The sequence below is a fragment of the Elephas maximus genome, chromosome 17 (assembly GCF_024166365.1).
Source record: "Elephas maximus indicus isolate mEleMax1 chromosome 17, mEleMax1 primary haplotype, whole genome shotgun sequence".
Taxonomy (NCBI): domain Eukaryota; kingdom Metazoa; phylum Chordata; class Mammalia; order Proboscidea; family Elephantidae; genus Elephas; species Elephas maximus.
Window position 1 is genome coordinate 68,249,910 of NC_064835.1, and position 25,211 is coordinate 68,275,120.

At 43.0% G+C, this 25,211-nt stretch overlaps 1 protein-coding gene across 1 annotated transcript in view; it reads left to right on the plus strand.

Annotated features, from left to right (window-relative positions):
* The window catches only part of DNAAF10 (dynein axonemal assembly factor 10), a 34,307-nt gene extending 32,198 nt beyond the window's left edge, over positions 1–2,109 (plus strand). The window contains exon 8 of the mRNA XM_049857021.1: positions 807–2,109. Within this exon, the coding sequence (XP_049712978.1) occupies positions 807–1,014 (208 nt within the window). The 3' untranslated portion in view covers positions 1,015–2,109. The remainder of the gene's footprint in view (positions 1–806) is intronic.
* Positions 2,110–25,211: the final 23,102 nt, after the last annotated feature.

Here is a 25,211-nt window from a genome sequence, read left to right on the forward strand (position 1 = left end):
TAATGGTTGGTACATGGTAGGCTTTAAAAAGCCACAGGAGTACATTTGTGTTCATTAGTAACACATCTTCCTGAGGAGGAGGAAGGAGATAGAGAAGCTCTTTTCTTTTTTCCTTCTCTCCAATCTAGACCAAGTAGAATTTATGAGTTGTTAACCTTCAGTTCTTCTTACTTTATAAATTTATATTTTTGGCTGAAAGAAAATTAGATGTTCTCAGAATTGCTTTTTTTTTTTTAATCTTCCTAGAGCAATGATGTTTAGGTCTAAAATCTCCACTGAGCGCCTTCCCATAGTAATGGCACGCACAAGGCCCTATACATCTGTATGGATCTGTGGGGTTAGAACCTGGTGACATTGCTCCATTCAGGAAGTGTTTACATGAGGTTCTGCAAACGTTACTTGCAGTTTTTGCCTTTGCACATGCTGTTTGCCTGTGGCATCTAGCACCCAAATCAAGACAAGTACAACAAAAGATGATCGAGAACGCCAAGTAAGCTGATTAAAGAATGGTAGATCAACCTGGAGCTTTCATATTAAAAGAGAAAATGCAGGCGTGTCCTGAACAGAAACAATGTTAAAAATTTTCTAGTAGGCCTCACACTTTTATGAGATGTTTTGGAGATAGAGTTGAAGTTTGAACAGTGTCTCTTTATTTGCATACAACTCAACATTAGAAAGATTCTTTCAGTATTGATCAGTTCCAGTAATCAACTGAGAAATGGAAATCGTCATTGAAGTATATGTATGAAAAAAAATGGTGGCTGCTAAGATTTGTTCCTTCTTACCACTCGGATCTTGTTTTTCAGTGAATACCCTATTCAGCGATCAAAGAAAGACTCCGAGGGCGTGGAGATGGGAGTCGCAGGCTCCGTCAGCCTCCTGCAGAACGTGACGTTGTCCACTCAGCCCATATCAAGTCTGGACTGGAGTCCAGACAAAAGGGGCCTCTGCATATGTAGTTCGTTTGACCAAACGGTGAGAGTACTGATTGTTACAAAACTCCACAAAATTTGATCATGACTTTGGACTTGAGAGCTTCCAGAGGAACTGTCATGGAATGTAAGACATGCTCTGGGAACCTCTGACTGAACAAAGTTGGACTTTGATGAAAAGAGTCCCAGACGCAAACCGGACCTGCTTCCCTCCCTGGGTGTGAAAAGCTGTCAGAGCGACCCCCCTGATTCTGACTCACTGCTGTGCGTGGGGCACCGCTCCCCAGAGCAAGCTCTCTTCTCTCCCCTCCATTTCCAGTAAAAAGACGGTTATTGTCTTTATTTACACATTTTTAACTAGTTCTGCATCTCCAAAGTTCCGTGTTTTATCTTGTATTGCACCTTGGTGGCACAAGTGTTGTGATAAGGATCGTTTAATTTTGTTTAAAATAGTTGGCCTTGAGAAAACAACTCTGAATTTACCTTCAGAAATACACTTTGAGAGATTTCAGTGTCTGGAAGGTTCTGTACGGAATATTCCAAAATTCCCAGATAGCACTGTCAGACTAGATTGGGGTAACTGTTGCCAGCAGTATAACTCATAATATGAAATGCTGTGATTGACAGAGACCTCTTTTTTCCTTAAAATACAAGGAATCGAGTTAGTGAGACTTTTGGTTGTTGACTGTGGTGATGCTGTTGAGATGTACAAGGTTGTGGGGTTTTATAGCCTTACTTTTTGTCAAGCCTTTTTATATATCTCATGAATAAACTTTTTTGAAGTCTGTGAAAGCTTTGATTCTGTTAGCAGTAGTAATAAAGCCAACTCTGTCCCTTTTCTTTGCTTTATAAGTACTGAATGTGCACCAGTGAGTTCACCTTGTTTCTTTAATGTTCACCCCATCTTTGGTTAAGACTTCAGAGGTTTTCACACTTTGATTAAACCTACCTTCCCCAGCTTACATTCAAGAGACTAAATCGGTTGCGGTCTAGTGGATTCTGACTCACAGTGACTCCGTGTGTGTCAGAGCAGAGCTGTGCTCCATGGGGTTTTCAGTGGCTGATTTTTTTGAAGTAGATCACCAGGCCTTTCTTCCGAGGTTCCTCTGGGTGGACTCAAACTTGCCACCTAAAACATTCATAGTATGTAATTCGTGTGATTTCAGGGACTTGTGGAGAGTTACTTGTTTAGGATATTAAGTTCAAGAAAATGAACTTTTTAAAAAATTTCTTAAAATCTTTTATAGAACAGTGCTTTGACTATTATTATAAAAGTAAAAAATGAAATTGAATTTAAAGTCTGTTCCTGCTGTGTGTGGGTTTATGTCTTTGTTCTGATTTGCAAAGAGAAATGGGAGCCAGCCCACAACAAAAATATGAAAGAGAAATGCCATACATCTTCCACTAAAAAGTCAAATTGCTCTTCAATCCTAAATTTCATGTTTGGGGAATTTATTTCTATTTAATTATAATCTATTTCCAATCCTAAGCACTATTTCCATGTAGGTGCCGTCCAAAGGCACATGCGCTAGGACATGAATGGAGTTATTTACCTCATGCGTGTCTGTAAACTCACAAAAGAGACTTGAAGGTAGGACAATATATTTGGTGGCTTCCGAAATACTTCCGTTAGTGATTTAGGTGGATAAATTGTATGTTTTTACAAGAAAAATAATTTGCTTCTGTTAATCTCTGAGGATTGTCCAACATGCACACACACAAAAACTATGTCATCCTTCTTCTGCATTAGAACAGCCAAAAAAGTTGCTAGCAAATACTTAGGGCTTCATGAGATGCAAAATGCAATTATACCCCAGGCACTAGCAGCTCTGCCTCTTAACTTTTAGTGAAGTGTCTTTCCCGAGGAAAGAAGGCATTCTCTCCCAGGGCTGTGCATTCAGGAGCCTACGTGTTTGTTTTAGCTGAAGACCCAGTCGTGCTCTGTCCCCTTGTGGGAAATGTGGGCATTGCAGACCGTTCCTCACAGAAGAAGGTGGATTGTGGTTTGCAGATGCAGCTGGAGAGATCTTCACTGTTTAATTCCCAGGAGGGACGCAAGCCAAATTGGACCTTGAGAAAGATGTAATGCTGTAGAAGTTTCCTCCCAAAATGTGAGTGCTTTTATGGAAAGAGGCACTTGGTCTGTGATAACACTGCATAGTATGGCAATGCTTGCTTTTACACCATGGGTTTATTAGCTACAAGTTTTGTAATTAGCTTTATTACTGATCTGATCTTATTTTAGTGCACCAGAAGGAAACATCTGGCTTTTTATAGAGTGCAGAATGATTGTGGAAATAGTATGTGCCTCCGTCACCCACCACCGATTTATTAAGTTCTGATTTTAATATAAAATATTTTTTAAAGTGCGGATTTATTTATCTCATCAGTTAACTTCCTACAAAAATTCTAGAACTTCTCCCCACCTTCCTTGCTCTAGATTTGCATAGAATATAGTCATTAATTGTAAAAGCTAACAAGTCAATGAGGGGGAGCCTTTCATCTGCCCACCTTTGGAGCTATGGGCCACACAGCTAAAACAAGCAGCCAGAAATCAACAGTGTGGTCAAAAGAGACAGTTCTCCCTCACACAGGAGGCTGAGGACATTGGTACTTGATAGTCCTCATTTTATGTCTTCGGCCTTTCTTCCTGATGTCTAAGAATGCCCATATTTAGGCCTTTTGAAGTCAATCAGAATGTCAGCGCTGGAAGCGACCTTAGAGTCCACTGCACCCAAATCTCTTATTTGGAGACACACAGGCCCTGCGTCTCCTGATGGCCTAGTCCTTGCCTCCCCTGCATCTCCTCAGGCCCCTCAGCACTCATTCCCCCTGAGCAGCCAGGACACTGCTGCAGTTTAGCAAGCCAGAAACTGAACAGGTGTGCAAACAACGCCACTGTCAGAGGTGATAAGGCAAGCAAATAAACTACCAGGGAGGAACAGGCTCAGATACCCTGTAGATAAACAAGTGTTTGATCAGGGCTGAGTACCTCCCTTGTCCAGTGAAAGACAACATTCACAGGCAGAGGGAGTCTGGGCTTGTAGTAAGCAGCTTGGGAGCCCTTTGGAACCCTGGCCTGGAGTGTGCATCTCAGCACGTGCACTGAGCCAAGGCTCAGAGACAATGGACGTGTGGAAATTCTGCGTCGGCTCGCCTGGGGACCCTGAACACCTGGCAGGTCACAGGTTAAAGAAACTGTAAGACAGACCCAGAAGTCTCGGCAGGGGACTTCTGGTGGCCACAGTTTCTGCCAGTCCATTAAAGGAGACTTTGGGCATACTGTGGATTGTCCAAATGTGATCCATAAAGCTTAGATGACGAGGGGAAATGTCAGAAACCTCGTTTCTGTTTCTCACTGTTAGGTAAAGAAAGCAATGAAGAGTAAACCATTAACATCACCCTAGAGAGACTTGATCAGGACCGTGTTCATAACGGTAATAATATTGACAATAATAATACTAATAGCAGCTAATATTTATTGAGCAGTTAGTATGTGCCAGGCACTGTGCTAAGTGGTTCTCACACATATATCCTTGAATCCTCACAAGCTCTGGAGGTAAGTTCTGTTCTCATCCACATTTACAAATAAGAAAACAGGCTTGAAGAGGTTAAGAAAGTTGCCCAAAGTCACACAGCCAGCAAGTAGGAGATCCAGGATTGGAAACCTGGTTTGTCTATCTCTAGAAATCAAACTCTCAACCTCATCTTTTCTATATAGTTGGAAGCTGTGAGGATGATGCAGAACTGGGCAGCATTTCTGACTGTTGTATGTAAGGTCACCCTAAGTTGGAGCCAACTCCATGGCAGGTATCATCCACCTGCCCTCTGTCTAATATGTATAGTATGAGATCTTTTTTAGCTGTAAGCAACAGAAACGATATCTGGATAACTGTACTATAGAGGAATCTATTAGAAGGATTTGGGTTGGTATATAGTCAAGGCTTTAATCAGAGAAGCAGGCTATATCTGTATCTATAGATACAGATTTATTGCAGGGATCGGACCTTACACAATTGCAGGAGCTAGTTAAGCAGTCTCTGAAGACTGTCATGCTTACGTCTGATGCTGGGTTTTGTAGTCGTCAGGGCAGGCAGTTCGGAAGGGAAGACAGATGTAAAATGTGGGAGAGTAGGAACGAGCTGGAACCCACAAGCACCAGCTGGGGACCATGAGAATGGACTAAAACCCATGTCTCTGACTATGATGGTGTGGATGTCCTGCAGAAATCAGGACCCTTCATCACAGGGCTTAGAACACATGCCTGGTCCAGAAGTTGGAGAAGCCGAAGGGCAATCTGGGTAAGGTAACTGCAGTCCCCTCCACTGCCTCCCGCTAGTGAGGCGAACCAGCACATAAATGACAACCTGGCTGAGCTGCTGTTTCGCTTCTACTGTGCAAATCTCAGACCAGAATCTCCTTGGCTCACCCTAACCAGAAACATATAAGGAAAGGGATTCTGGGAAAGGTGGTTCCACCTAGCCAACCTTGGTGGCTCATGGCATGGAGAAAAAAGTTGAGTCAGGCTTTGGACAGGACAGAAAACAAGACAGCTCTGGAGATAAGTGTGACAGATAGACACACTCTCCCTAAGTCTCTGAACCATCTCCAACTTCATTCCCTCCTTGTATCACTGAAATTCCCAGGGCAGGATCCCATTGGCCAGCATGGGTCACATGCTCCCCCTTCACCAGAGGAGGGCATGGCGGCTTGGTTGACTGTCCACATAACACTGCATGATATAGAGGAATGCTCATCCCCCATTACGGATTGAGTTGTGTCTGTAACACAATTGTTGGAATCCTAACCCTGTCGCCATGAGTTGGGATTGACTGGATGGCAACTGGGTGCTAGATACCAGTGGATGTGATTCTGTTTAGGAATAAGATTTTCTTTGTCGTATTAATAAGGCTGTATTTTATAGGGTGTAGCTAAAGCCTAATCACTTCTGAGCTATAAAGTGAGCATATTAGATGCAGAAGCAAGCACATACTGGGGAAGAGAGGACTGTCTACAAGCCAGGGAACCAAAGAACACCCAGAACTACCTACAAGGAAGGAATCGACATGGTCAAAACCCTGATTTGGACTTCTAGCCTCCAGAACTGTGAGAAAATAAACTATGTGTTCTTTAAAGTTACCCACTTGTGGTATTTGTGTTACAGCAGTGCTAGGAAACTAAGACATCCCCAAGAGGGAAATGAAAGTGCTGTTGTAAGAATAAGGGAAATGGGTACTGTGCAAGCAGAAAGAATGGCTGCCCACTGCACCTTGTGAATACTGCAGAATAAGGAGGCAGGAGGCACTGAAATCACACTTCACTCCTGCTCAGTCTGGCCTCGAGCCTTAACTACCTTTAGGCTGAGCTTTTGGAGATCAGAGACAACGTCTTTCTCATATTCTGTGACATCCCTCCTCACATGCCTAAGACGCTTGCTCACCTGGGCTCCTAATAAATTTGTATTGACAATACGCTGTATGTTCTGGATAAAAATCGTCATGACAGACTGAAGTAGATTGAGGATGTCAAGAATCAGGGCTCAGGATTGCCACCTTTAGTTCAACAATAAAGAAGCGAACCTCCAGAGAAACTTCCAGAGACATAAACAGGAGTTCTCAAGGCAACAGTCGATTCTCGATGGTGCAGAATACTTGGATAGGCTTGAGTTGAAGGGGATGATGGAATCTTCGAACTCCCTGAAATGTTATGCATGTGTGTGTGTACATTTTCTAGGAGAGCACAAAACAAATTGTCAGAGGGGTACTTAACCCTCCAAATGTTAACAACTGCTTTGGGTTTGGTATAACTCTACAATTAATACCTGCAAAGAGCCTTAAACTGTGCCTGGCACACAGGATGTGCTCACAAAAATTGAGTTATTACTTCCCAACATAACTTAAGGATGTGAAACACAATCCCTGATTCTGAAGACCTTAAAATCAAGTTGGAAAGATAAGAGCAACATATGGGAACAAGAGCCAAAGATCTTGGCATTAATTGCAATTTTTTTGTGTGGTGCCAACCTGTGTAGAAATTGAGAAGAGGGGCAGGGCAGTGAAGGAAGGCTTGACAGGAGGAGGAGAAGCCCTGACCTGGGCTTGAAGCATCGATAGTTGGACAGGCCAGGGAAAATTGTGGAGTGAAGATGTCGATGATGGGAATATCTGTGGCATATGGGGGAGGGGTACAGACGTACAACATTTTAAACTAGAAAGAATACTGATCATGGAGCCAGAAAGCAGCAGTTGTGTTAATGCCTCTTTGGGTTCATGATTCAGGAACCCAACTCGTGCTGGGTTAACTCAAAAAAAGAGGTGGGGAATGGAATATTTAACATAGTGTAACTGTGAAGTCCAGAGATAACTTACCATCTGGCATGGCTGAACCAAATGTTCAAAGCTCAAACCGGGCTTCCAGGGCAGTGTCTCTCTGGGTCTTGGTCCTCTTTCCTCTGGGTTGACTGCATTCTCTAACAGGCTATTCCCATGTGGTGGCAAAAGCAACCTGGTATGATCATACCAGCTAACAACCTCAGTGGACAGAGAGCACTTTTCCCTTCAACAGTTCCAACAAAAGTCTTGGGACTGAGGCTCATTGGCCTGGCTGTGTCACACGCCCATCCCTGAACTAACCGTGTGGTGAGGGAGAGAAGTATGCTCAGTATTCAGGCGTGATCATGTGCCCACAGATTCTGAACATGGAGAGAAGCTGGGCAGGCAAAAATAGTAGATGCCTTTAGAGGGCTCAATCCCATTTCTGCTCTACATTAGCTCTATAGGTCTCTGGACAAGTCATTCAGCCTTGCAGGCCTCTACCTGTAACCTGTATAATGGGCATTAGGCAATCTGCCAATCAAATGAGATAAATGGGCTTATGCATAAAAGCTCTCTGAAGACTGATAAACCAAAACCGGTTGCTGTCAAGTCCACTCTGACTCATGGCGACCCCACGTGTGTCAGAGTAGAACAGTGTTCCATGGGGTTTTTAAAGGGCGATTTTTTGGAAGACGATTGCCAGCCCTTTTTATGAGGTGCCTCTGGGTGGAATTGAACCACCAACCTTACAGTTACCAGCTGAGTACATTAACAGTTTGGCTGATCTTGGGACTCCGAACACTGGTTTAAAAAAAAAAACCATTGCTGTCAAGTCTGTTTCAACTCATAGTGACCCTATTGGACAGAATAGAACTGCCACATAGGGTTTCCAAGGAGCAGCTGGTAGATTTGAATTGTTGGCTTTTTGGTTAGCGGCCAAGCTCTTAACCGCTGTGCCACCAAGGCTCCTGAAGACTGATAAAGCCTCCAAGTGTAAAGAGTCACTGTTGTGAGGAGACCATTCTGATCAGACAAGAGTCAACAGCATGTAGTGAGTACATGGAAAAGAGTCCCCAGAATGGCTGTGGCCAGAACCCTTAAGAGGATATATAAACAAAGATGGTAGCCTTCCTAAGGGCAGAGGCATATGCCCACATAGTACAAGCCCCTGTGCCTGGTGTGGGTGCTGAGAAATTATTTGATGTTGGATACCAGGGCAAGCATTACCAAAGGAGAAATCACTGGCACGAGTAAGCACGGTAACAACTGTGGCCTCAGGTCCCAGAGGCTCTCATTAGTAACCAGCAGGGGAGACTGGGCACAGTTCTGGGCCAGGAGCCTCCCTCTCCTCACAGCTTTTGCAGGAGCAACCGGGGAAAGCGAGGAGGAAACTGGGACCTGTCAGTTAGTGCCAGCTCTCATTTAACTGCCTGCCTGCCTTGGGGAAAGGGCACCGTGAAAAGGACTGGTCCCTTGGCCTGGGCTGTTATTTACCAGGCCCATTGAGCCTGAGGTAGGAGTGATGGGTGACCCAGGTGCTGGTCTCCAGGGAGGAGAGATGCCTGGAGTCCATGGCAGGCAGTGGAATTAAATGAGTCAGGTGCCGGTCAACAGCCACGAGGCCCATTCAGCAGACAATAGGCAACGACCTCCAAGAGAAGCCATTGAGATCCACATACTTAAGGTGACCAACTACCGTGGTTTTCCCAGGACCGAGGGGGCTCCTGGGATGCTGGACTTTTAGTGAGAAAACCAGAAAAATTCCAGTGAAACCCAGATGAGTTGGTCACCTTACTTCTACCTTTATGAGCCTAAATATTGTCCTCTGACCTCTGTGGATCTACCTGGAATTGCCAAGTTGGGTATGTGTGGTGGGGAGGAGGGGAGGGATGCTATTAGGAGCATAAAAACAATGAAGGACGCCAAGGTATCTGCCCCCTGGTTGCTGTAATCTGGTTTAACACAGGTGACACCATCTTTGCCATCAAACATGGAAGACTTACAATCTAAGAGGGGTGTCCCACTGCAAATTCAGAGAGAAAGAAAGATCCTGGCCACTGATTATTCATGGGTCCAAAACCAGGCACTCCCAACAACGGTAAGGAGGCAAAGCAATAATAAAATGTCATAGAGGGTGAAGTGGAGGCTCATGCCACCACTTGTGGCACAGGGCTTGTCAGGTCAATGAATTTAATAGATCTGGAGTCAACTAACCAACCTTTTCTGAGTATCTGTTATGTGCCAGAGGATTTAACATACGCTTTTTTAATGTAACTATTATAATAATAAAAAGTAGAGATTACAGGGAGAAAGGCCTGGTGATGTACTTCCAAAGATCACCAATGCCAACCTTCTGGAGCACAACAGTCCAATCCTGAACCATCATGGGGACGGCGCAGGAGAGGGCAACGCTTCCTTCCTCCGTGAGTGGGCCGCCTGACCACAGCTTACAACGACCATAACTGGTAAGGAAACCGAGGCTCAGAACAGCTCAGTGAATCGGCTAAGGTAGTTCTGCAAGAATATAGTAGAGCTGGGATTACAATCCAGTGCCTTTTTCCCTGTTCTTGTTATTGCTGTTGAGTTGCTCCTGACTCAGGGTGGCCCTGCGTGTGCAGAGTTGAACTGCGCCGTAGGATTTCAGAAGCAGATCTGTCTTCCAAGGTGCCTCTGGGTGGGTTTGAGCTGCCAACCTTTCAGCTAGTAGCCGAGCTCTTAAGCATTTGTGCTACCCAAGGACTCCACTTACTTTTTCCTTTACAGCAGGCTAACTAACTCGCGTATTAATGATTGCTCATAACAGAGACCCCCTCTGAGTTTGATTAAGTTGATTGAGAACTTCTGCCACACTCGATTCCAGTTTGATAAGTTGTACAGGATCTAATGGGATGGAAAAGAATTTTATATTCTGTCTTTATTTACTAGGGAAAGTGGGGTGTGGTGTGGGACTCAGGACTTGTTAGTCACTGTCTATAACACCTGTCACCAGCAGGGTGTGTGTTCCTGACTTGGAGTAGGAGAGTTCTCTGGAGGGAGGTGATGGGCCATTACAATGGGCAAGAAGGGGCCTGCGGGTAATGTGAGGAAAGTCACTCCTGCCTGTTCCTCACCAGGGACAAGGAGCAGATTTAGCTGCCAGTAAAGGCCCGTTAATCTTTGGTAGACTACAGTCATCACATTTATTCAATGGCAAATACGGATTGTTAGGCTAAACAGACCATAACTTATAAGAATGGTCTCTAAATTGTGCCACTGGTGTTCATTGCTGTATTAAAATTATCTAACTGAAAAAGCTGATAATTGACAAACCAACAGGAAGTACATTGATTTAACAGTGGTTTTGAATTATTAAGTCTGCAATTTTTTATTCCATAGAATGTCACATTTTTAACCAGATAGACCTTCTCCTAAAGGGGGTGGAAGGGTTATTCTGGAAGATTCCGGAGACTGAAGTGAGGATTGTTTCAAGTACAGGAGGCTTTGTGCATGCTGTGAGAAGCTATTTGGTTTTCTGTGTGCACTGGTGTGTGTGTGTGTGTGTGTGTGTAGACATTTCCTTAGGTGATGTGATCCAAAGGTGGGAATTTAAAGTTTGCTCTCTTGGCCTGTGGACTGAGTTCACCATTTGGGAGAGAAGGGTTGGGAAGTCAATGTATAAGGTCACATACCTGGTAGCATGACCCCTCCAAAAAGGACATCCTTACTAAGAACAAGGCAAGGACACGGTGGTGACTGGCTATTGCACCAGGCTGGACTCATAGTACCCATTGCCATCAAGTTCATTCTGACTCAGCAACCCTATAGGACAGAGTAGAACTCCCCCACAGGGTTTTTCTAGGCTGTAATTTTTACAAAAGCAGACTACCCCATCTTTCTCCCGCAGAGCAACTGGTGAGTTTGAACGACTGACCTTTTGGTTAGCAGCCCAGCAGTTAACTACTGCACCACCAGGGCTCACTAAAGACTAGTTTACTGGTTAAATGGCTGAAAGGAGCATTGTGCCATTTAGAAATTTATTCAGCTGCATGTAACAAGAACCCAGAAAATAGTGGTTTTATTCTCTGATATAATCAAAGCCATTTAATGTTGGTGTGATGATTCTCGGAGCCTCGGAGGCGCAGTGGTTAAGAGCTCAGCTGCTAACCAAAAGGTCAGCAGTCTGAACCCACCGGCTGGCTGCTCCTTGGAAACTCTATGGGGCAGTTCTATTCTGTCCTGTAAATGTCGCTATGAGTCAGAATTGACTTTACAGCAACAGGTTATGGTGGCTGTCAGGAGTCCCTGGGTCACACAAATGGTTAATGTCTTGACTACTAGCCAAAATACTGGCAGTTCGAACCCATCTACAGGTGCCTCAGAAGACGGCGCTTGTGATCTGCTGCTTGAAAACCCTAGGGAGCAGTTCTACTCTGCACACACGGGGTCACCATGGGTTGGAATCAACTTGACGGTAACTAACAACGACAATATGGTGGCCCTCCATGAGTTAGGCTCCTTTCTTTCTTCTCCACAATTCCTAGTGCATGGTTTCTATCCTCAAGGTCACTTAATGGTCCAAGATGGCTGCTGGAACTCCAGTCATCAAGCCACTGTGCATGTTTACAAAAGGAATAAAGGCAGAAGGACAGAAAGTGTCCTATCTCCCAGTAAGCAGTATTCCAGGATGTTCCACTCACACTTCAGTAGCCAGAAGACAGTTATGTGGCCACAGTAAGCTGCAGCTATGTATGAAAGAAGAATGAGGTGACTAGGAGTACTGATATGTAATACAATATATTATTAAATAAAAAGCAAGCTGTAGAATAAGTATAATATGATCCCATTAATGGAATTGTACCCATCCCTGGGCATATACCAGAATCTTTCGGGGAGAGAAAGGAGCCTGTTTACTGTGAAAGACCTCCCAGAAACTCTGAAAGGGAGAGTCATATTTAATAGTTAATTGTGATGGACCCCTGGCAAAAAAAATAAATAAATAAAGCATGGAATCTGTGGTCAGAGGAAGTAGTACCAGTCCAGTTTCCAGCAGAGCTCTGCTTCTGCCAAGTGTGCCACCACCCCTAGGCTAGATCTACCTAGCACCAAAATGTTGGATGGGTCATCCAGATGTAAAGCCTTAGTACCAAAAACCAAACTCATTGCCATCGAGTCGATTCTGACTCATAGATACCCTATAGGACAGAATAGAACTGCCCCATAGGGTTTCTAAGCCTGTCGTCTTTATGGAAGCAGACTGCCATACCTTTCAGTTAGCAGCCATATGTCAAAGAGTAGCTGGTAGGTTCAAACTGCTGACCTTTCAGTTAGCAGCCAAGTGCTTAACCACTGCACCATGCGGGCTCCTTACAGCCTTAGTAACACATCTTAATGGTGAAGCCAGAGCGGGATGGGGTCAGTTCTACTTCTGAGAGTATGGGAACAAGATGCTCTGAATAGTCCACTGCCATGGCATTAGATACTGGTTAGAATGTGCTATTTAATATGGACATGCAGCTCCCATTAGAAACAAGGGGCAGTTTCCAATGACATAAAAATCAAACCAAAACAATAAACACACATGGTGAACTAAACACATGTAGTGAGCTAAAGCTAGAATTGTGAGTGATAAGCAAACTGCAAAGCTGATAGTACTTGGGGGAATAAATGCCAATGCCAGCCATAAATGCAGGGATTGGAAGCTAAGCTCTGAGCCTGCTGCCAGGATGCACGCCCTCTTAAGGAGGGTAAAGCCAGCCTCTGCTGGTAACACACATGACTCCAAGAATTTTTGTTAGGTGCCGTCAAGTCGGCTCCGACTCAGCAACCCTATGAACAATAGAACGAAACTCTGCCTGGTCCTGCACCATCCTCGCAATCGTTGTTATGCTTGAGCCCATTTTTGCACTGTCAGTCCATCGTGTTGAGGGTCTTTCTTTTTTTGCTGACCCTCCACTTTACCAAGCACGATGTCCTTCTCCGGGGACTGGTCCGCCCTGATAACATGTCCAAAGTATGTGAGACGTGGCCTCTTAATCCTCACTTCTAATGGGCATTCTGGCTGTACTTCTTCCAAGACAGATTTATTTGCTTTTCTGGCAGTCCATGGTATATTCAAAGTTCTTTGCCAACACCATAATTCACAGGCATTAATTTTTCTTCGGTCTTCTTTATTCATCGTCCAGCTTTAGCAATCGTATGAGGCAATTGAAAGCACCATGGCTTGGGTCAGGCACACTTTAGTCCACAAAATGTCATCTTTGCTTTTTAGCACTTTAAATATGTTTTTTGCAGCAGATTTGCCCAACGCAATGCATCGTTTGATTTCTTGACTGCTGCTCCCATGGGCATTGATTACGGATCCAGTCAACATACCAGGACTGCGCCCTCATTAAGGAGGGTAAAGCCACCCTCTGTTGGTAACACACATGACTCCAGGAATAAGTAAATGCAAATCCCTTCTGGAGGGAGGTGTCATTAATTCAGACCTTCAGGATTCCCACAGACTGTGTGAGACCAATTAAAAAAAAATCTCAGTAAAGAATTTCTGAACACATCTTCACCCCCACCTCCCAGTGCACCTCATCTTTTTTTGCTTTAAACCTCACCCTCTCCCCTCCACTCCCACTTCCAAACTAACCTCACACATGTAGGAACGACCAACATCCAGGGCTTGTCTCACAGATGATTTGAAAGCATGTGTATGGCCACCGAGAAGGGAATCCTAAGCATGGAGGTCCAGAATCTTCCTTACTCCAGGGCCCAGTAGATGTGGCTTCTGCTTTGGAATGTGTTTGGATAGTTTTCTTTGTCCTTCCATGAAACTCTGGGTGAGTAATGTCTAAGTGACACATCCTTATGGATCCAGCCAGAACACTCAACTTTGATGAAATCAAACCAAGAGACATCCCTCTTGGGAGACTGTGCTGGTGGGGTCTAAATGGGTTGTAGAAAATGCCTCTGAAATTGGGATTTCCAAGGAATAATTAATGCACAGTTGGTTAGGGTATTTTGACAAGCCCTGCTGGAATCCTGACAGCAAAACCTTGAGCTGAAAGTGTTTGTTTTCGTTGTGTCCTTGGGATTGGAGAAAAGCAAGTGCAGGGTCACCCTCTCTCCCTATTTTTCTTCTTTTTGTAGCTCTAGTAGAGCACAGGCTGATTGCATCTGGCTCAGGAACTAGGCGTTTTGCAGCACGTTTTGGAGTGTTGCCTTTGTATGCTCAGTCATTGCAGTTGATCTCCTTGGCTGGAAACAGGGTTGGAAAGTGAAGCTCATCTCTAGCTGCCTTCACTCTCCTCCAAATTTCTAACTCCCAGTGAACACAACCCAGGCCACGAGGCCTAATGTGGTTCTCCTGTCCAATGGCTTCAGCTCCCGGCTCCTCAGGCTTCTGTCTTCCTGGCTGCTGCTACCAAGCCCCTATTCGAAGATGTTTCTACCCTTCGCATTCCTGTGACAATGCTGAAAATCCAAGTATGGCAAACCCCATTGCCGTCAAGTTGATTCCGACTCATAAGTTGATTCCGACTGATAGTGACCCTATATGACAGAGTAGACCTGCCCCATGAGGATTCCAAGGCTGTCATCTTTATGGAAGCAGATTGCCACATCCAGGGGTTAATTCAGATCTGAAATGGGGTAACTCAGTAATAACAATGAAGATGGTGGTGATGATGATGACACTTATTGAGCACTTACCAAATACCACTGTGCTAAGGGCTTTGATGACCCTGGGTGGTGCAAATGTTTGGGCGCTCAAGTACTAGCCGAAAGGTTTGGAAGTTCGAACCCAGCCAGAGGCGCATTGGAAGACAGGACTGACGATCTGCTTCTGAAAGGTCACAGCCTTGAAAACCCTATGGGGCACACTTGGGGTCTCCATGAGTCAGAGTTGACTCAACGGCAACCAACAACAAGGGCTTTTACATGAGCTACCTCAGTGAATCCTTGTAATTCTCTGAGTTAGGTACTATTATTAACCCTATTTTGTAGATGAGAAAACAGAGGCTAAAGGGTTAAGTAGCTTGCTCAAGGGATCAAACCATGAATCAAGCCAGCTAGTCTGAATTTCAGGCTGGTACTTATGGCCCACTTGGCTGTGAGGTCGGCACAGCTTCTGGACTGCAGTTGGCTGCAAGGCAGAGTAGGCTGACTGCTGTTTGGTGGCCCGGCAACCCTGCCTGAGTGGTCGTTTTCTCAGACTTTAGCATCAGTAAGAATCTGGAGATGGGTGCTGCTACTGATGCAAATTCCTACTCTCCCAGGAAATCCCCTCCAGTAGGTCTGGAATCTTTTTTTTTTTTTTAATTCACCCCTAGTAAAACAAGTACTTATTGAGTGCCTTCCACATGCCAGGCACCATTATGAATGCTGGCTAGTTTAGTACTCTTTATCTCCTATTCCCAGGAAATCTACCCCTTTTAGAGCTCCTCAGGATGGGAGATATATATATATATATATACACACACACACACATATTTATATGCATTTTTGTGCTTTAGATGAAGGTTTACAGAGCAAATTAGTTTCTCGTTAAACAATTAATACACATATTGTTTTGTGACATTGTTTGCCAACCCTGCAACGTGTCAACACTCTCCCCTTCTCGACCTTGGATTCCCCATTTCGCTTTCTCCAACTTTCCTGTTCCCTCTCGCCTCCTCTTCCTTGCTCCTGGGCTGGTGTGCCCGTTTAGTCTTGTATACCTGGTTGAGCTATGTGTATTATTGTTTGTTTTATGGGCTTCCTCAGGATATTTTTAAAGAACGAAATAAAAAGAGAAAACAAGGAAGACAGATGACCCGCTCTGGATGAAAGTTGCCACTCTTCTATGTGACAAAATGTCTAGCTGGGTATTTTTGTCATAGGTTTTCTTTTTTTGTTTGATACTATGTTTAGCATTTTGTTCAACCGCCACCATTATCCATTTCCAACAAGAGTCTGCATTTTTAACCGAGTGGTTCTATAGGATATCTGCCAAATTGGAGATTATAGGATGATTTGACTTTTAAACAGTATGTTACTTTTCCAAATAATAGGCTAAAAATGTTTTTAGGTGAAATCACTGCAGTTAAAGCAAATGGTCTGTCATGGATTGAATTGTGTCCCCCAAAAGTATGAGTATCAATTTGGCTAGGCCATGATTCCCAGTATTGTGTGATTGTCCACCATTTTGTCATCTGATGTGATTTTCTTATGTGTTGTAAATCCTACCTCTATGATGTTAATGAGGCAGGATTTGTGGTAATTATGTTAATGAGGCAGGACTCAGTCTACAAGAGTAGATCGTATCTTAAGCCAATCTCTTTTGAAATATAAAAGGGAAGTGAGCAGAGAGACAGGGACACCTCATACCACCAAGAAACAAGAGCCAGGAGAATAGCTCCTTCTTTGGACCCAGGGTGCCTGGGCTGAAAAATTTCTCCACCAGGGGAAGACTGATGGCAAGGTCCTTCCTCTAGAACCAACAGAGAGAGAAAGCCTTCCCCTGGGGCTGGCACACTGAATTCAGACTTCTAGCCTCCTAGACTGTAAGAGAATAAATTTCTCTTTCTTAAAGCCATCCATTTGTTGTATTTCTGTTATAGCAGCACTAGATAACTAAGGCAGGGTCAAGTCACCTCTCAGAAAAAATAATAATACACTCCAAAAAGTCTGAAGGATGTTCAAAAAGTCTGGGAAACACCTGGAAAATATAGTATGTATTATACCTCTTTAAAACTGAAAATTGAGCTCATTGCTCTAAATTTAGAGATACTTTACCTGAAAACATATTGAGCCTATTCCTCGGAAATGTAACTAACATACTGTTTAAAAATTTGTCTTGTTATCCCTGACTTGTGGACACCTTGCATTTTGGGTAGTCTCAGACCCTACTCTTTGAGAAATGTGTTTGTTTCCAGCCACGTTAGGTGCTCTGGTGGAGCCTTGGGAGTGAGAATGTCCCACACCTGGAGTCACTGTGATGATGGGTGGGGGAGATCCCCATGGAGACACTCTGGACCGAGACGAAATGTTGTTTACTGGGTGAAAAATGGAACTGAGAGGCTCTCAATTACCCTTTCCGTAGGAGAAGGTTTAATTACTGTTCTACCCAGAGTTTCATTTCTCACGGGTTGGTGACTAGGAAGTTTCTTCAGCCAGATAATTGGTGGTTCTACACTGCTCTCCTTAATTGCCTAACCCCAATTGCTTTGCCCGTTTCTTTCCACTGGCAAGGCTAGCCTTGATCCTATATAAGTGTGACCTTCACTTCTGTACAAGTCTCCAGGCTAGATGCCTAGTTGATAACAAAGGCGTTCCACTGAGGAAGAGTAAGAGAAAGAAGATGGGAAAGGTATATCTGTTGTGGATGATGATGTTAGCTGCCCTCGAATTGCCCCCGATTCCTGGCAACCCCATGCACAATGGAACCAAACATTGTCAGGTCTTTCACCATCCCCATAATTGAACTGCTGTGATCCATAGGGTTTCAACTGCTGATTTTTGGAAGTAGGTTGCCAGGCCTTTCTTCCTAGTCCATTTAGTCTGCAAGCTCTACCGAGACCTATTCAGTAACATGCTGACAGATGGGTGGTGGCTGCATATAATGTGCATTGGCCAGGAATCGAACCTGGGGCCCCCACACGGAAGGCAAGGGTTCTACTACCGAACGACCACTGCCTCCACAAGGCATGCGCTTTCCTAATTGAGGTTTTCCACGTGTAGCTCTGTTGTTTTAAGCTGTCAACTAATCAACCAATTGGTAAACTCTCCCAGCTCAAATATGGAGAAGAGGTTAAAAGAAGGTAAAAAAGCTTGTCTAAAACCCCTTAAAAGGTGGCAGAGCTGGAATTCCAGCGAGCCCAAACTCTCCACCAGCTTCTCTTCTTGTACTCCACCCTGCTCCTTCTAAGAAAAGTGTAACTACTATTAGAAAATGATAGATTTCAAACCAACTAGTTATTAAAATTGTGTCTCTGGAATAAGACTTTAATAGAGTAGCTATAATCTCTATTTTTTAAAATAATAAACCAATCTATAATTTATTTCACACCTATTATGTGTCAAAAAGAGCCCTGATGGCTCAATGGTTAAGCACTTGGCTGCTAACCAAAAGGTCGGTCATTCGAACCCACCAGCCACTCTGTGGGAGAAAAGATCAGATGATCTTCTCCCATAAAGATTATAGCCAAGGAAAACCTGTGGGCCATTTCTGCTCTGTCACATGGGGTTGCTAAAGTTGAAATCAACTCAACTGCATACAACGACAACATGTATCAGGCACTGTGCAGGACACCACAAGTATAATCTTATTTGATCCTTCAAACCAACCTGCAAGGGAGACAGGTTTAACTGCTTGAAAACTGTTGTGGTCTGGAAATTTCTTTCTAAATTAATTTTTCTTAAGCTCACTGTAAATACCTAATTGTTTAAATCTTATTTATTCTTGTGTAGATAATACACGCACAAAATTTAAATGGTATCAAAAGGTATAACAGTAAAAGTGAATCTCCCCTTCTCTCCTGTCCCTTGGGCACAGAATGTCCCTCTATACAGGCATCCATTGTTCATTGTCATCCATTTCTTTCGCAACCTTCTAGAAGTGTTCCGTGATTGACAGCGTGTGTTTATATTCTTTTTTTCCTCACACATGACATTACGTATTATAGAACAGATTGTTCTGCATCTCGCCTTTTTCACTTCACAAAATTTGGAGGGGGGATCTTTCCACAGTAGTCTAGAACTGCCACTATCTTATTTTTTGATTGCTGTATAATGTTTTATTTTATGGACGAACTATGACTTTTTTAACTTGCCTCCTTTGGCCAGACATTTAATTTACAGCTAATATTTTGCTATAATAAAAAAATACTCCAACAGCTGTCCTTGTGTGTATGCAGGTATTTATTACTTGCATGTATATACAACTAAAGTTCACCTCCAAGTGGAAAAAATTAAATTTCACATCCATGTGGGACGAGCCCTGGTGGCACAGTAGTTAAGCATTTGGCTGTTAACCAAAAGTTAGGTAGTCTGAATCCACCAGCTGCTCCTTGGGAACCCTATGGGGCAGTTCTACCTTGTTCTGTAGGGTGGCTATGAGTCAGAATCGACTTGATGGCAGAGGGTTTAGTTTTTTTTTGTTGTTGTTGTTATATAATTAAATTTTATATACATGTGGGTAGAGCTCATTGCTTTTAAACTAAATAAAAAGATAGTTTGAACGTTAATTTATTTATCATTTAGCTAGGAAACAAACTTTTCTTTTCCTGGGGTAGTCTCCATTCCCAATTTGCAGGTAGAATGAGCCACCTAAAAATGGGCCAGTTTTTGCACATAGGCTGATATATACAGCTGTGAATAGCTCACTGTCTCAAATCTTGCTAGACTGATAGGAGCCATGACTAAAAATAAGATTGGTTAAATCAGCTGGAGGAGATTTTAGAAGCAGAGATCCAGAGTCTCAGAATTTTAGAGCTTGAAGGGATCTTAGCAATCAAGTAGTCCTAGATGAGGCCCCAGAAGACAAACTTACTTGTCTGAGTTCACGGAACTAATCTCTGGTCTACTGACTGTTCAATAGATTTTAGGCAGTGGCTGTAACTGCTCAATACGGTGACCACAAGCACTGAGTATGTAGATAGTCCAAATTAAGATATATTACAAGTGTATAATAATACACACTGGACCTCAAAGATTTAATATGAAAAAAAGAATGTAACACATCACATTACTAATTTTTTATATCAATTGCTTGTTGAGATGACAATATTTTGGCTATATTGGGTTCAATGAAATGTATTATTAAAATTAAATGCACCTACTTTTTAGAAAATGTGACTACTAGACAATTTAAAATTATATATGTGGCACAAGTATTTCTTTTTTTTTTAAACTTTTATTGAGCTTCAAGTGAACGTTTACAAATCAAGTCAGACTGTCACATATAAGTTTATATACACTTACTCTGCACTCCCACTTGCTCTCCCCCTAATGAGTCAGCCCTTCCAGTCTCTCCTTTCGTGACAATTTTGCCAGCTTCCAACTCTCTCTATCCTCCCATCCCCCCTCCAGACAGGAGATGCCAACACAGTCTCAAGTGTCCACCTGATACAAATAGCTCACTCTTCATCAGCATCTCTCTCCTACCTACTGTCCAGTCCCTTTCATGTCTGATGAGTTGTCTTTGGGAATGGTTCCTGTCCTGTGCCAACAGAAGGTTTGGGGACCATGACCGCCGGGATTCCTCTAGTCTCAGTCAGACCATTAAGTATGGTCTTTTTGTGAGAATTTGGGGTCTGCATCCCACTGATCTCCTGCTCCCTCAGGGGTCCTCTGCTGTGCTCCCTGTCAGGGCAGTCATCGATTGTAGCCAGGCACCAGCTAGTTCTTCTGGTCTCAGGATGATGTAGGTCTCTGGTTCATGTGGTCCTTTCTGTCTCTTGGGCTCTTAGTTATCATGTGATCTTGGTGTTCTTCATTCTCCTTTGATCCAGGTGGGTTGAGACCCATTGATGCATCTTAGATGGCCGCTTGTTAGCATTTAAGACCCCAGACACCACATTTCAAAGTGGGTTGCAGAATGTTTTCCCAGTAGTATTATTTTGCCAATTGACTTAGAAGTCCCCTTAAACCATGGTCCCCAAACCCTGCCCTTGCTCTGCTGACCTTTGAAGCATTCAGTTTATCCCAGAAACTTCTTTGCTTTTGGTCTAGTCCAGTTGACCTGACCTTCCATGTAGTGAGTGTTGTCCTTCCCTTCACCCACCTAAAGCAGTTCTTATCTACTAATTAATCTGTAAAAAAACCCTCTCCCACCCTCCCTCCCTCGTAACCACAAAAGAATGTGTTCTTCTCAGTTTATACTATTTCTCAAGATCTTATAATAGTGGTCTTATACAATATTTGTCCTTTTGCCTCTGACTAATTTCGCTCAGCATAATGCCTTCCAGGTTCCTCCATGTTATGAAATGTTTCACAGATTCGTCACTGTTCTTTATCGATGCGTAGTATTCCATTGTGTGAATGTACCACAAATTATTTAACCATTCATCCGTTGATGGACACCTTGGTTGCTCCCAGCTGTTTGCTACTGTAAACAGAGCTGCAATAAACATGGGTATGCATATATCTGTTCGTGTGAAGGCTCTTGTTTCTCTAGGGTATATTCCGAGGAGTGGGATTTCTGGGTTGTATGGTAGTTCTATTTCTAACTGTTTAAGATAACGCCAGATAGATTTCCAAAGTGGTTGTACCATTTTACATTCCCACCAGCAGTGTATAAGAGTTCCAATCTCTCTGCAGCCTCTCCAACATTTATTATTTTGTGTTTTTTGGATTAATGCCAGCCTTGTTGGTGTGAGAAGAAATCTCATCGTAGTTTTAATTTGCATTTCTCTAATGGCTAATGATCGAGAGCGTTTTCTCATGTATCTGTTAGCTGCCTGAATATCTTCTTTAGTGAAGTGTGTGTTCATATCCTTTGCCCACTTCTTGATTGGGTTGTTTGTCTTTTTGTGGTTGAGTTTTGACAGAATCATATAGATTTTAGAGATCAGGCGCTGGTCGGAGATGTCATAGCTGAAAATTCTTTCCCAGTCTGTAGGTGGTCTTTTTACTCTTTTGGTGAAGTCTTTAGATGAGCATAGGTGTTTGATTTTTAGGAGCTCCCAGTTATCGGGTTTCTCTTCATCATTTTTGGTAATGTTTTGTATTCTGTTTATGCCTTGTATTAGGGCTCCTAAGGTTGTCCCTATTTTTTCTTCCATGATCTTTATCGTTTTAGTCTTTATGTTTAGGTCTTTGATCCACTTGGAGTTAGTTTTTGTGCATGGTGTGAGGTATGGGTCCTGTTTCATTTTTTTGCAAATGGATATCCAGTTATGCCAGAACCATTTGTTAAAAAGACTATCTTTTCCCCAATTAACTGACACTAGGCCTTTGTCAAATATCAGCTGCTCATATGTGGATGGATTTACATCTGGGTTCTCAGTTCTGTTCCATTGGTCCATGTGTCTGTTGTTGTACCAGTACCAGGCTGTTTTGACTACTGTGGCTGTATAATAGGTTCTGAAATCAGGTATAGTGAGGCCTCCCACTTTCTTCTTCTTTTTCAGTAATGCTTTGCTTATCCGAGGCTTCTCTCCCTTCCATATGAAGTTGGTGATTTGTTTCTCTAACACATTAAAAAATGACATTGGAATTTGGATCGGAAGTGCATTGTATGTATAGATGGCTTTTGGTAGAATAGACATTTTTACTATGTTAAGTCTTCCTATCCATGAGCAAGGTATGTTTTCCCACTTAAGTATGCCCTTTTTAATTTCTTGTAGTAGTGCTTTGTAGTTTTCTTTGTATAGGTCTTTTACATCTTTGGTAAGATTTATTCGGCACACGTATTTCTATTGACAGCATCGAATTGGAATATTGGGGAAGAGGAAACCACTCATTTGAAAACTCAAAGGGAAGAACTTAGATTAAAAAAAAAAGGAGGCAAAAGTGCATGAGATACAATTAAGGATAGAGCAAACTCCCAGGAGAGATCAGAGGATGAAGGAATTTTCTGTTTAACATTTAGTTCATGTTCAGAATGAGAAAGTTTATGTTGAGAAGATCACATTTTATATTCTTTTCAGTATGTTCCCCATTGGAGAATGAATGTGGCATGGCTTTATTTCATTGCACGAAGCTGCTGGTGCTTTTGAGTTAATGCTTGCCTTAGTTACATAGTGCTGCTATAACAGAAATACTACAAATGAATGGCTTTAACAAATATAAATGTATTCTCTCACAGTCTAGGAGGCTAGAAGTCCAAATTCATTGTTCCAGCTCCAAGGAAAGGCTTTCTCTCTCAGGTGGCTATGGAGGAAGGACCTTGTCATCAATCTTCCCTGGTTGAGGAGCTTCCCAGTGCTATTCTCCTGGCTTTTGTTTCTTGGTAGTATGAGGTCCCCACGTCTCTCTGCTTGCTTCTTCTATATATCAGAAGAGATTGGTTTAAAACACAATCTAATCTTGGAGATTGAGTCTTGCCTCATTAACATAACTGCTGGTTATGTTAACCTCATTAACCTCATTAACATCATAAAAGACCATTTCCATCAAGTAGTATCAGACTCATAGTGACCCTGTTAGGAAAATTGTATCAGATGACAAAATCATGGACAATCACACAATACTGGGAGTCATGGACTAGCCAACTCGACACACATCTTGGGGGACATACTCAATCCATGACAATGTTTATCTGACTAATTAGTTCTGAAAGGGGAGACAAGGTAGAACATGCTCAAGAAACTGAGAGGTCTTGGTGCCCTCATCAGTCAGCCTGAGTTTCTGGACTCATCTGAAAAAAAGTATAGATGGGTTCTCGGTATAAATTAAAAGAGCAAACCTGTTGTAGCGACTCATAGCAGTGCTATGAGTTGGAATCGACTCAATGGCAATTTTTTTTTTTTTTGTAATGGAGGAGTCCTGGTGACACAGTGGTTAAAGCGTTCGACTGCTAACTGAAAGGTCTTTGGTTCGAATCTACTATCTGTTCCTTGGAAACCCTATGGGACAGTTTTACACTGTTCCATAGGGTCACTATGAGTCAGAAGAGATCAACGGCAATGGGTTGTTTTGGTTTATTGTAATGGAAATGATTTTGTTACACAACTGCGGTGCAAACAAGTCACATTACTTGTATATGTGTGTTTATAATAGCTTTAGTGAGATGTAGCTCACACTTTGCAATTCATCCTTTTTTAAAGTATACAATCCTATGGTTTTTCGTATGTTCACAGAGTTGTGCAACCATCGTCACTGTTATCACCCCAGAAGGAAACCTCTTACCCGTTAGCATTCATTCCCCATTTCATCCAACCTCCCACCCCTAGGAAACCAGTAATCTACTTTCTGTGTCTTTTAATTTGCCTATTCTGGACATTTCATACAAATTTCAAAATGCACTTCGTGGTCTTTTATAACTGGCTTCTTTTACTTAATGTTTTCAAGGTTTGTCCGTGTACTTCATTTTCTGTTGTCCACATTCCATTGTCTGGCAGTACCACATTTCATCAGTTGATGGGCATTTGGGTTTTTTTCACCTGCTGGCTATCATGAATAATGCTACTATGAACATTCATGTACACTTTTTTTTTTTTTGGTGAAGATATGTTTTCATTCCTTTTGAGTATTCATCTAGGAGTAACATCGCTGAGTCGTATGGTAATCCTCTGTTTAACCTTTTGAGGAAATTTCATGCTGTCTTCTAAAGCAGTTATACCATTTTACATTTCACCAGCAGTGTATGAGGGTCACAATTTCTCCACACTCTCTCCAACACTTATTATTATCTGCATTTTTTATTACAGCCATCCTAGTGGGTGTGAAGTGGTATCTCATTGTGGTTTTGATTTGCATTTCCCTGATGGCTATACTTGTGTTTTTATAATATGTTTTATCTAGGTCTGAAAATACCCTCACCAGGATGGGCATTCAGTATCAGTAGTGAAGCTTCCTTCCCTCTGCCATTAGATCCTACGTGAATTCTAGGCAAGCACGGGAGGAGAGATCACGGTGTTGGTCACGTTACCATCGCTCCTTGTGTTGCACAGTGCTACTGCCAATAGCTCCTCTTCCACCACCAGCCAGGGGTCCAGCTTGCACACCCAGGGCACCTACTGTGGGTACTGTCTCCCAGCACCTCTCACCCAGCACCCACGCCACCCTGTCTAAGCACTGCATGCAAGTACAGCATGGGGCCTGCTTCTTGCAGAGCCTTACTCCTCAGTCACAATCCTGAGGGGTTTGAAACTACTTCATCGTGCTTCTAGAACCATTTCCTTCTATGAATGCCTGGTACATTGCCCCTATGATCCTGTTGTTGCTGTTTGGTGCCGTTGTTTCTGACTCATAGTGACCCCAAGTGACAGAGTAGAGCTGCCCCCAAAGGGTTTCCTAGGCTGTAATCTTTATGGGAAGATTGCCAGGTCTTTCTCCCATGGAGTGGCTAGGTGGA